The sequence below is a fragment of the Phasianus colchicus genome, chromosome Z, assembly GCF_987193195.1.
Source record: "Phasianus colchicus chromosome Z, bPhaCol1.hap1.1, whole genome shotgun sequence".
NCBI classification, from domain to species: domain Eukaryota; kingdom Metazoa; phylum Chordata; class Aves; order Galliformes; family Phasianidae; genus Phasianus; species Phasianus colchicus.
In genome coordinates, this window is record NC_143476.1 from 78734826 (window position 1) to 78747795 (window position 12970).

General features: G+C 38.9%; 1 protein-coding gene across 2 annotated transcripts in view; it reads left to right on the plus strand.

Annotated features, from left to right (window-relative positions):
* OXCT1 (3-oxoacid CoA-transferase 1) overlaps window positions 1–12970 on the plus strand; it is a 92643-nt gene that overhangs the window by 63224 nt on the left and 16449 nt on the right. The window contains exons 14-15 of one of the 2 annotated variants that reach the window (XM_090130681.1): window positions 9904–9993; window positions 10669–10787. In XM_090130681.1, the coding sequence (XP_089986807.1) occupies window positions 9904–9993; window positions 10669–10701 (123 nt within the window). In that variant the 3' untranslated portion in view covers window positions 10702–10787. Of the gene's footprint in view, window positions 1–9903; window positions 9994–10668; window positions 10788–12970 lie in introns of those variants that run through there. The other variant, XM_090130680.1, reaches the window with a different exon arrangement.

Genomic DNA, 12970 nt, shown 5'->3' on the forward strand with positions numbered 1-12970 from the left:
TAAGGTGCACCTTTTTACAGCATACTTGTATGTGGCTAAAGAAGACTAAGAATATTTTAATATTTTAATATTTTAAGCATGTTTAGTAAACTGTGCTGTTAGCTTGTGTGTGCTGAAGTTAATTCCTCAATGCTGGCATTCACTGCATTAAAAACAACTTACGGGTTCTTGTCTTCCCCCTTTGTAACTTGTCAAGCTGATGAGAGGTGGCTTCTGGGGAGGTGGCAAATTTATGAGGAGCTTCTGGTAACGGAGTGCAGCTGTGAGGGAGTGGCCAAGAGGGATGGATAGGAATGCTGAGGATGTGGCTGTGGAGTAGGGCAGACTGGTGGGAGTGAATAGGAGCCATGATTACTGGAAGCTGTTGAATGGAGCTGTGTTTTACTTCACAAGTGAAGGACAGAAACCTATATATGGCACGTATGTTTCTCTTAAACTACTGTTAAAAATTGCTACCAGCAGAAATTACTGCATCCTTACAGAGCAGCAGTATGGACTTGAGGCAGCCCTGGCTGCTGTGGCAGTTAGTCTCACTAAAGATTAAAGTCTTGGAGTTCTCCTTGAGACTTTATGGGACACTAATAGAAGGGTTATTATGGGACACTAATAGAAGGGTTATTATGGGACACTAATAGAAGGATTTTATGGAAAGCCATCAGGAAGGCGTATGACTCCAGCAGCCACTGTGACGTGTATTAGAGGCTAGGCATAGGTCACTAGAACTTATGAAATGTCCCACTATGACACTAGAGACTCTTATTACTGTTAGTTATTAATTCTGAATATTAATATGTATTTCTGAATGTCCCCATCACAGCATTAATAATATAGTTACTGATACTGCTGACAAGGTTTACCAGCAGAAAACCATTGAGCTCATAGTGGAGAAGACCTGCAAGGAGACTGATGAATATGAAAAGAGTAAAATGAATATAATTTCTGTGACATCACGTTTCATGAGGTGGAAACTTAATACAGATAAAAGGGAGAAGTATTATTATGAAGCACGTCATAATGAGCGGATAACATATTATAGAATGAAGGACATAGAAAAGGATGAGATATTCAACATCTTTGCCTTAGACTTCAGTAGCATGGTTTCTGTGGCTAGTGGTAGAATTAAGGGAAGTGACGATGCTACTCACTGTAGAAGATGACTGGCCAAATAACATAAACAACTACAAGTCCACAGCGCTGAATGGAATATGTCTGGTGTTGCCAGGGAAGCTGTCTTTTTTCTGAACCATGAGGCTGAGATCACAGGCTGAGTGAGCAGGCATTTCAGGAGTAGTCAGCATAGATTCAAGAAGGGAAAATCATGCTTGATCCATCTGGTAGGCTTCTATGATGTCATGGTAGGTAAGGGTAGATAAGGAGAGAGTGGAGGATGTTGTCTGTTTTGACTTCAGCAAAGCTTTTGATGCTCCTCCCGTGACATCCTCATAGGTAAGCTTAGAAGGTATGGGATAGATGAGTGAAAGTGATGAGAGAAATGGGCAACTGGTAGAGCTCAGAGGGTTGTGATCAGTGCCAAAGAGTCCTGTTGGAAGCCTGTAACTAGAAAGCATTCTTGTGCAGTCATTACATTCTTGTTTAACAATCCTCATCCAGTGAACTGGATGAAGGGATAGAGTGCACCCTCAGCAAGTTTGCTGATTATATAAAACTGGGAGCAGCAGCTGACACACCATAAGGCTGTGCTGCCATTCAACAAGACCTGAACAGGCTGGAGAGTTGGGCAGTGAGAAACCTGTTGAGGTTTAGCAAGGGCAGATGCAGAGTCCTACACCTAAAGTGGAATAACCCGAATAATCAGTACAGATTAGGGGCTGACCTGCTGGAGAACTCTGCAGAGAAGGGCCTGGTGTCCTGGTAGACAACATGTTGGCTGTGATCCAGCAGTGTGCCCTTATGGTCAGGAAGGCTAGTGGTGTCTTGAGGTGCATAAAAATGTGGCCAACAGGTTGAAAGGTTTTTGATGCTGTCTCCCATGACATCCTGATAACAAAGCTGAGAAAGTGTGGGATAGGTAAGTGGATGGTGAGGTGGATTGAGAACTGGCTGAGCTCAGAGGGTTGTGATTGATGGCAGAGAGTCTTGTTGGAGACAGAATCACAGAATTACAGAATTGCCAAGGTTGGAAGGGACCTCAAGGATCATGAATCTCCAACCCCCCTGCCACACGCAGGGCCACCAACCATTCCACCTAATTCTAGACCAGACTGCCCAGGGCCCCATCCAATCTGGCCTTGAACACCTCCAGGGACAGGGCATCCACAACCTCTCTGGGCAGCTGTTCCAGCACCTCACCACTCTCTCCGTAAAGAATTTCCCCCTGACGTCCAACCTAAATCTCCCTTCCCTCAGCTTAAAACCATTTCCCCTTGTCCTGCTGTCACTCACTCTTTCAAAGAGTTGATTCCCCTCCTCTTTGTAGGCTCCCTTTAGGTACTGAAAGGCTGCAGTGAGGTCACCCCGCAGCCTTCTTTTCTCCAGGCTGAACAAGCCCAGCTCTTTCAGTCTGTCCTCATAGGGGAGGTGCTCCAGAGACCTGGGACTAGTGGTGTTCCACAGGGATAGGTGCTGGGTGCAGTCTTGTTCAATATTTTCATCAGTGACCTTGATGAGGGGATAGTGTCTATCCTCAGCAAGTATGTCTGTGATACAGAGCTGGGAGGAGTAGCTGACATACCTGAAGGCTGTGCTGCAAGACCTGGACAGACTGGAGAGCTGGGCGGGTAGAAACCAGATGAGGTTTAAAAAAACCAAGTGTAGAGTTTTGCATCTGAGAAGGAATAACTGCAGTTATCAGTACAGGTTGGGACATGACCTGCTAGAGGGGAGCTCTGTGGAGAAGAACCTGGGTGTCCTGGTGGACAACAGGTTGGCCATGAGCCAGCAGTGTGCCCTGGTGTCCAAGAATGCCAGGGGTGTCCTGGGGTGCATTAAAAGGAGGGTGGCCAGCAGGTCAAGGGGGGTGATCCTCCCCATCTATTCTGCCCTTACATGGAGTACTGTGTCCAGTTCTGGGCTCCCCAGTACAAGAAAGACAGGGATCTCCTAGAAAGAGTCCAGAGGAGGGACACAAAGATGATAAAGGGCCTGGAGCATCTCCACTGTGAGGAAAGGCTGAGCGACCTGGGTCTGTTCAATCTTGGGAAAAGAAGACTCGGAGGTAATCTTTTAAATATTTATAAGTATCTTAAGTGTGGGAGTCAAAGGGACGTGGCCAACCTCTTTTTAGCAGTCTCTGGGGACAGGACAAGGGAATCTGGCCATAAACTTGAGCATAGGATGTTCCACACCAATATACAAAGAAACTTCTTTTATATGAGGGTAATGCAGCACTGGAACAGGCTGCCCAGGGAGGTGGTTGTGGATTCTCTGGAGATATTTAAGACCTGCCTGAATGCTTTCCTATGCAACATGCCATTGGAATCTGCTTTGGTAGGAGGTTGAACTCAAGGATCTACAGAGGTTCCTTCCAACCCCTACAATTTTGTGATTTTACAATTCTGTTAGCAGTGGCAGCTTTGGAGATGATGTTGGGACTGGTACTATTAGCATCTCTATTCCTTACAAGCAGTATAAGCCAAATCAAATGTTGATTAAGAAAGTTAATTCTAACTTTCCACAGTATTATGCAGGATTATAAAATTCATGTTTTGATTGCTGAGATAATGCAGATAGGGGCTGAGCAAGGGTGTGATACAATTTGTACAGGGTGGCTGAATTTGGCTGCATAAACATGGATTGTTTTTGGAAAAAAAAAAAAAATCATCCTTTAATTTAGAAGCAGCAGCCTTAATTTTAATGCTCAGCCGTAATTTTAATGCTCAGCCTTGCAGTAGCCAAACTTAAAGGATTTAGGAGTTGATAATGAAATAAGTCAAAAGGGAAGACAAATTTCGCAAAGATTTTAAGCTTTATCAGAGAAGATTATCTATCTGAAAAGATGAGGAAGCAATTAAAATTTAGTAATAAATCTTCTAAATTGCTATCTGTAGAGGTCAGTATAACCTCAGACAGTAAGAGTGTAGTTTTATAAATTATTAGTTGCCCTTTTGCATTTATTTTACAGGACCTCAAGGTTCATATTTAGCAAGTTTTTGACTTTGTGCTTAAGGGGAACTGCAGTTTCATTGGTAGAGAAAAGGAAAGTAAACTGGTGGAAGTTATCTGAGCCTGATTGCAGGAGTGAGAATTTTTTTATTAATCATTATTTGTAGGACCTAATCTAAAAGCAGAAGGCTCCACAAGAAGCATGTTTCTGACTTGAAATGTTTTATTGTTAATGTTGAGAGAAAGGACATGCATCCTTCAATACCTGAAAGTATTGAATGTTCTTCTCTAACAAGCCCAGTTTGAGACTGTGTGCCTGTTTGCCTGAGTAGCAGAACTGCTAAACAGACATTGTCTTCCTTTTTAACGCAGACACACTGCCTTCTAACTGTTGCACAGAGTGCATCAAGCTGTCAGCATTCTGTTCCAAGTTATACAGAATGTTGGTGTAAGAAATTTTTTTAGTAGTGTTTCTTTCAATTTTTGTTTGTAAACTGAATAAATGCTGCAAATTAGATAAATTGTATATAAGCATACAGATTAATTACTTTTAATAACTGTGACCATCTCCATCTCCTTCTAATAATCTGACTTCATTTAATGATTATTTATGACATGATGTGAGTAGAGCATATACAACAGCAGTTTAACAAAGAGAAAGAATGAAACTTGCAGTTACCTAGGTACCTAAGTTTCAGTGGGATATTATTTTAATACAAAATTTATTTTCATAGAATCACCAAGTTTGGAAAAGATCAACCTACAAGGTAATCTAGTCCAACCATCCACCAGTTACCAATAGTTTTCACTAAACTAGGTCCCTCCACACAATGTCTAAACATTCCTTGAACACATCCAGGCTTGGTGATTCTGCCACCTCCCTGGGCAGCCCATTCCTGCGCTTGGCCACTCCTTTGGAAAAGCAATTTCCTAACATTTTAGATGTTAGTTTTTCAGGGACAACTGTTTTGGATCAAAGACTGCAGTAATGTATCGAGTAACTGTTCCTATCCCAGTAGATAGAAGCTCTGCAAAGTGCTGGAAGCCCTTTGCCTAGAAGCCCTGTAAAGCCCTTGTAGCATGAAATTACTACTGTTGGAAGAGTCGTGGAGCCTTAAAGGATAAAGTTGGCTGTAGCTCTCCTAACTTTTTGAAGGCTTTTTCTGTGCAATTTGTATTCATTCCTCTTTGGCAGACTGCATAATGGAGGGAATGTAGGAACTCACTCTTCATATTTTATTCATGTTCTCTCTTACATTTTTGTTGTGGAAAGTGGCAGGTATGCATTTGGCATCTGTGTAATGAGAGCAGCTGATGAAATTCTGTTTGGCCTCAAAATATTAGCAAATGCCAAAAGACTCCTGATCTGTGGATTAGTGGTAATGGTGACTACTATATGCAGCCAATATTCAATTACTGCACAATGTGCTGTGTATTTGGGGAATGTTATACAAAGGAAAATGGAAGGCATTACTTGTGCATTACACTGAAATAATATTCATTATTATGAAGTCCATCAATGTCAATGAAGCATGTCACAATCTGTTTTGAGATGCTCTTGAGATACAGTTTCTCAGTGCATTCATTAGAATTTCTCTCAGTCATTTGAAACTGTTGCCAGCGTTTACTTCAGGTTAGTTTTATAGGAAGTAGATAAAATTTGACTAATGTTCTTTGCATTTACATTATGCTGTCTTCATTTTCTTTTCATAGAATTAACACTATAAATACGTAGGCGAGTAATGAGTGGTGTCCCCCAGGAGTTCATCTTGGGACTGGCACTCTTTAGTATCTTTATCAGTCACATTGATAATGGGATAGAATGTACTCTCACCAAGCTGAGGTGTGGTTGATACAGCAGAAGGAAGAGGTGCCATCCAGAGAGACCTTGATAAACTCGAAAGTGGGCCCTTGTGAATCTAATGAGGTTCAACATAGTGCAAGGTTTTGCACTTGGGTAGAGATAATCCCAGATATATATACAAACTAGGAAAAGAACTCCTTGAGAGCAGACCAGCTGAGAAGGACTTAGGGGATCTGGCTGATGAAAAACTTTACATGAGCCAGCAGTGTGCGCTTGCAGCCTGGAAGGCCAATGGTATCCTCGGCTGCATCAGAAGAGGGCTGGCCAAGAGAATGAGGAATGTGATTGTCTCACTCTATTCTAACCTCATGAGGTCCCAGGCAAAGTACTGTATCTAGGTCTAGATCCCCCAGTATGATGAAAGATGCGGAGCTTTTGGTGTGGGTCCAGAAGAGGGCCTTGAAGGCAATCCAAGTGCTGGAGCTGAAGGAACTGGGCTTGTTCAGCCTGGAAAAGAGAAGGCTGGAGGAAGAACTTATTGCAGTCTTCCAGAATTTAAAGGGAGTATATAAACATGAGGAAAATGAGCTTTTTATGTGGGTAGATAGTGATAGGGCAAGAGAGAATGGTTTTAAATGAAAGGAGGGGTTATTTAGATTAGATGTGAAGAGAGAAGATTTTTGCTGAGAGAGTGGTGAGGTGCTGGTGGTGTTTAAGGCCAGAGTGGATAGAGCCTTGGGCAGTCTGATCTAGTGCTTCACTTAGTGGTTGGCAGCCCTACCTGTGACAAGGGATTGGAACTTGATGATCCTTGAGGTCCCTTTCAATCCAAGCCATAGTTAGTGCACTTATTTGCGCATACTACATTTTAATGAAAATGTATTAATAAATTTTGCCAAGAGTTATTGGTCACTTGAGAACTTGTATTCCATCTTCTCCAAGATTTTACTGAATTTTTAATTTTAATTTCTATTATATAAGACAGGAAATGGTCAACATTCTTGAAACATGATTAAGCCATGGAACTAAGACATTATTTTAAACATCCTTTAAAAAAAAAAAAAAACACCAAAGAACACCATGTTATGTATGTGTGCATAACAGTGCTGGACTCAAATAGTTACATTCAGTCAGTGTTGAATGTTTGTGTTCCATTGCTCACTCTGGTGATTCAAAACTCTTAATAGTTTCCTGGTGTTTCTTACTAATGTTTATTCAGTTGTACTCAGTAGAATCTAATCTAGCAGTCATAGCTGATAATAAAGTTACACTATTTCTGTAATTGTGCAAAACAAAGTCGTAAAAAGCAGGGGAGGAAAAAAGACAAACCAAGTATATTTCAAAAAATTTCAACATTCTTCAACTTTATTCATCTTTCTTGATTGTCTTCATCCAATCTATTTTGCAGAAGAAATGGAAAGTGAAATAGCAGATGTAGCTTTCATTTTGGATCAGCTACAAGCCTACTTTTCTTTTAAACACAGCACACAGCTATCAGCAGTGGACAAAGAATTGTGATCTACATTTCTATTCATTTAAAGTGGATTTATGCATAAGTATATTTTTTGATGTTGCCTTCTGATTGACATCTTTATTTGTATAAAGATCAGTGGTAGTATGAAAAATGTCACGTATGATACTTCTGCTGGTTAATTGCATGTGATTCTGATTATCTCTTTTGTTGTGCTGTGTATATCACTGTTTCTTGAATGCATCATTAGTGTCTGCTTTGCTGGTCAGTGTATGTGCTGTTTGTTTCAAAAGATTATCTTCTTTTAACTTAGCCAGACCAGTTGAGATGCATTTTGTCTTATGGTGTTGAGAGTAGCTATAAATATCAGCTGTGGAAGAGAAGTTCTGACCTTCAGGAGAAATAGGAAGCATGCAGAACAAGAGGATGGATTCAAGACTCTGATAGTGTTTGAAGGCTTCCTCTTTTCTCTCAGGCACCTCTCTTTACTCTGTTTGAAAGTTCCATATGCATAGTAACCGTCTTGCTGTATGGTATCTTTATGACTTGCTATATCATTTTGGGAAAAACTTTATCTCTTAAAAATATGTTGTATCTTGACTATCTTAGCCTCTAAGTACTTACTTAGAGTACTAAGAGTACTCACAAACTTCTGTTCGAATGCTGTAGGTTGTCATTGGTGCTCCCACAAAACCTACAGAAAGGCTGCTGTTTAGGAATCACTATTGAACAAAATGGCTTGCTCAGACTCTTTAATGTTGCATTTTGACCACCCAAATGGTGTTCAGATGTGAAGATGTCATGTGAGAAAAAATGTACTTTAATCTGTGTTTATTTCTTCAGATGTTTCCTAGCTGCTGTAGCCCTTTAGGTATTAGAACTAAAAGCTGGTGAAACCAGCTAATGACATTGCCAGGGTGAGTGTACTGATAGCATAATCCTGGGTGCAAACATATTCTTGAGTTACTAGGGAGATAATGTGTCATCTTCAGTTACTTGTCAGTGAGTCTTTGGCAGGCTGACAAGAGGTCACTGCAGTTTCTGTGAGAGCTCTGTATTTCAGAGCAGGTTGGAGAATGATAGGAGCAGTGCCAGGAAGTTAAGTACAGAGAAATCCTTGCATTGCTGTTATGTATTTGCAAAAGAGTATTTAGTAGTAATGTTAATTAATGTGATTAATATTACTCTGATACAAGAAATTTTGAAGAGGTTGTTTATAGATACTGGAAGACATGATTTATTCTTCACTGTGGAAAACAATTTTTTTTATATATATTGCCTTTGGTTTGATAAAGAGGCTTTCATTAAATTGCTGTCTTGACAGCTTAATGAGACAAATCTCTTCCATATGCTCTGTATCATGAGCCATAGCTAGTAAGGTAATGAACCACATGCCTTATAAGTGAAAGCACAAGAGAAAAACTTTACAGTAGGAGGTTCCATATTGTTTAATCATATACTTTTAGATTTCATATATAAAATAGCATCTACCATATTTCTTTCCATGATTTAGTTTAATGAAAGAGAGCAAGTGTGAAAACAGAGAAAATACAAAGCATTTGGGAGAAAAATAGTTTACTGTGATCTCCAAAATTCCTTTCCTCGTGCTTCTTCTAACATTCACTGTCATACAGGTCCTCTCCCAAGCGACTCAGGAGTGGTGTGAGGTCATTGCATTCTGTTTTCTTGGGGTGTCTGGCATTTGTTGTCTAAAAATAACCGCTCTCCTCATACTAACAGAATGTTGTGCTTACGGATGTTGCACATCAGAAGTTTGCCAAGCCTGAACTGCTTACCTTCCAAGATCATATGTGTTCAGTTTAAGAATGGTGGAAGCAGACAGGGACTGAATGCATTATAAAAAGCAGAATTAGACATATCTGCACACCATAATACAGATGCTGTTATAACAGCTGCAGTTTTGACACTCCTTAAAAGAAGAATGAGTCTCAGAGGCAAAATGCATTGCTTGGTTTGAGGGACTAACAGAAGTGAATAATGACCCAAACTCATTTATTTGTCCATGATCTGAAATGACATTCAAATACATCTGCATTGGAATAAAAGGAGTGGTTTGTGATGATATAGTGTTACAAACAATGTCCTTCTAGACTTCAAGGTAAAGAGTGCTAAGATGTCCTTGTTGCTATGTTTAAATGCAAAGATTTCCTTTTGAAGCAATAATGACATTTCTATAATTGTGAGATTGAATGCTTCATTTTAACAAGATTCACTGTTTCTGAGTGTCAGGGCTCCCTTGAAGTCACTGGCACTACTGAGATATCTAAGTTACACTGGGATGCTGCAGGTGACAGTGAGTCCTTGTTCCACTTACTATTCTTCTGTTTGCATCACATGTAGACCCCAAAATGAGAAAAACACTAGCTTTTTAATACAGTGTGGTGAGATAATGTGGGGTTTTTGCACAGAAGAAAGCTGAATATCTTGTCCTGCCATTGCAACCTACATATCGCATATTGTTTTTGCTGTGTCCTTTTTTTTTTTTTTCTTTTTTTTCCTCCTCTTTAGTACAAATGTTACAGTTCTATTAAAATTTCCATTTCAGGGTAAAATGGTGAAGGGAATGGGAGGTGCCATGGACCTGGTATCTAGTGCCCAGACAAAAGTTGTTGTCACCATGGAGCACTCAGCCAAGGTAAGGCAGTGTCTTCTGTGTGACTCACTCGTGCTAGAAAAACAAAACAAAACTTTTTACATTAATTCTGCCACTTCACGAGGATTTTACAGATCTATTACTAGTTACAATTGTACTTCCTGGCCTCATGTAAGTTAATTGTTTACTGTGGAAAAAGTTAAATATTAATTTGATATTTAAAAGCTGCATACATTTTTCTTTGCTTTGTGCAAACTTAATGAGAGTTACAATTGGCAGGGCTACAGTAGGTGCTACCTGAAGATTTTACTCTTCACGTCAGAATAATTTGAGAAATGAGGTTCCCAATGGCTAAATATTTGTTGTGTTGGGAAAATATTTACCTTTGAAGCTATCAGTCAAATTGGTACTGACAGCTTGATAAAACAGATCTTTTTGGCATGATACTATGCAGGCTGCCTTACTTGTACTATTGCATGATAGAGGTTAAGCTAGAGACCTTGCTGCAGAGATAGGTTTGTAGATATAGAAGTGTTCCATAGAAGATCATAGAAAGCTTGTCATTTGAAACTTAAAAAAATTGTACAGTCTTAGCTATGAGAAAAGCTGCTTGAAGGACAGCATCTTTAGTCTCAAGGATCTATAACAAATGCTTACAAATGACTTTTTATTTCTTTTTGTTTGTTTGTTTCTGTTATTCATAATTTGTTGGTGTAGGCACCAAAGCCTCCTGTAAATCAGTGCAAGTGAAGAAGTTATTAGTTCTGTATGTTCAAGATTAATATCTCTGCCAGTATACGTAGGGGTAAGCATAAGGAATTTGCCTGGCAGTAAATATGAAAGATAAATATATTAACAGTTCTGGAGTTCTTTTAAATGTGATTTAAAGAATGAATTTTCACTTTTTATATTTTTCAACGGATTGGGGTTTTGTTGTTGGGTTTTTTTTGTTTGTTTTTTATAGAAGCTGTGATTTCTAGTAGTGCATTGTAAGTAACAGAACTGAGACTGGCCCAGTAGTTCTTGTATGGATATGTGTAAATAAATAATAAAAAGTGCAAAGCAAATTTGTCTGACTTGCATCCCTATCACAGCCCACAGCAACTAGGTGTCTGAGTATCCCTTCCCTTAGGCACATATTTCAGATAAGTAGACTAGGCATAGCTGGTTTTTTTTTTGTTTGTTTGTTTGTTGACATGCATCTGTATAACTTGGATTCTTATATATATGAGGTTCCTGATGCAGACTTCTAGAAAGCCTGTTTCAGGCTTTACAGGCTTCCATAACTTACTTATTCTACTTTTGTAAGAATATACTGTAAAGTAAATCCAAGTATATGGATTTTTTTATTTATTCTTATTTTATAATGGAGGGTTCTTTCATCCTAACTACACAACTACACCCTTTTGGGGCTGCTGCTTCTTTGCCCAAAAGTGAAGAATAAAGTATAGAAGCTGAATGTGAAAAATAAAAGCAAAACCATCTATAGCTTCTGTTTCATGTTTTAGATGGTTTTTTGTTTGTTTGTTTGTTCGTTTGTTTTAAGAAGGTATTAGTGAGAAAATGTGGAAGATGCCCAAGCAATTATATGACCTATAGTGTCAGTTCTGAAAGTCAGAAGCCTTTATTTGGGGTCACTTCTTCTTACAGAGCTGATTTATTATTTTTTTTCTTTAGCATGAAGATTTTCTCACAAATTGCAATTTCAGCCATACCTAAGCATTAGAGGAGCCCTCTTTCCTCTTCCCAAGAGTCAGGTGGGCTACTGAGCAAAAGAAATGTATGCCTGTACTGTTGGAATCTGTTATATCTGCAGGCTTCTTAGAACCGGGACATTGTTGTCATCTTACTCTCCAAATAAATAATAAGAAATCTATCATTGGACACTACCCCCTCCAGTAAATAAATGTGAGTCAAGGTCTGATGGACTGAAATACAGTGGAAAGCTACAGGATATATGCAACAATAAATAGTTGTAGTTAGTTTTGTTTGATCTGTCATCTTGTAATGGATCTTTTAATCCTTTTCAAGTGTTGTTTTTTCTCTTTTTCTATTTCGTTGGTTTTTTGTTTTTTGTTTTTTTTTTTTATATTAAGCATTTTAACAGATTTGCTCAGAGTATATCCTGAGTATGCATGTTGCAATTTTCAAACTTAGCAATAGACTGAATCCAGTGCAGACAAAATACAATTTAAACTAAATTATGAGGGTGAAACCGGTACCTGTCTTCACACTGAAGGAATCATCCAAAGAATTTATTCTGATATGCAATATATTAAAAATAATAATGAACATCCTTTGCTCCCAAGTATTTTATTTTTTGATAACTTAAATACTTACATTTTATGAAAGCTGAAAGATACAGAAGAAAAATGACAGGACTTAAATGACTTATGTAGAAAAATTCAGAGTAAGAAATATCAGTGAGACAGAGTAGCATAGAAATATGAGGGATAATGAAGCTACAGATGCAGAATGGCTAGTCATTGCATTATTGGGAAAAGAAAAAAAAAAAAGGGGTAGCCAATTGAAACTACAGAAACTAGCAACCAGCAGGTTTGAAGCAAGAAGTATTTTTCACAGTCAGCTAATGAAATTGTGGATCTTTAGCAGAATGTTATAGGAGCTCAAAGCATTACGCCCATATGAAAGGGATTAAACTATTTTATGAGTTTGTCAGTGACAATTAAATAGTGTTGCCCAGAAGCAGTCTCTAGCCTAGAAAGCCTAACCATCACAGCATGTCATGAACCAGGAGGGAATACCTGATGAAGGGTGGCTCAATTTTTCGTCCATATGTTTAGGCCACTGCAAGACACTTGGATGATGGATTCAGTTTAATCCACTATGATAGCTCTTCGTGTATTTTTAGTGAAATTGATTTTTGGTTAGCTGTAAAGACCAGAATATAGTGTTGTTATTTAATCTTTGAACAGTCACTCTGCACCTGTTCCCAGTCTGGTAAATGCTGCCTAGAAGATATAGAAGTCCTTACATCCACACTGTTATCAATGTATTT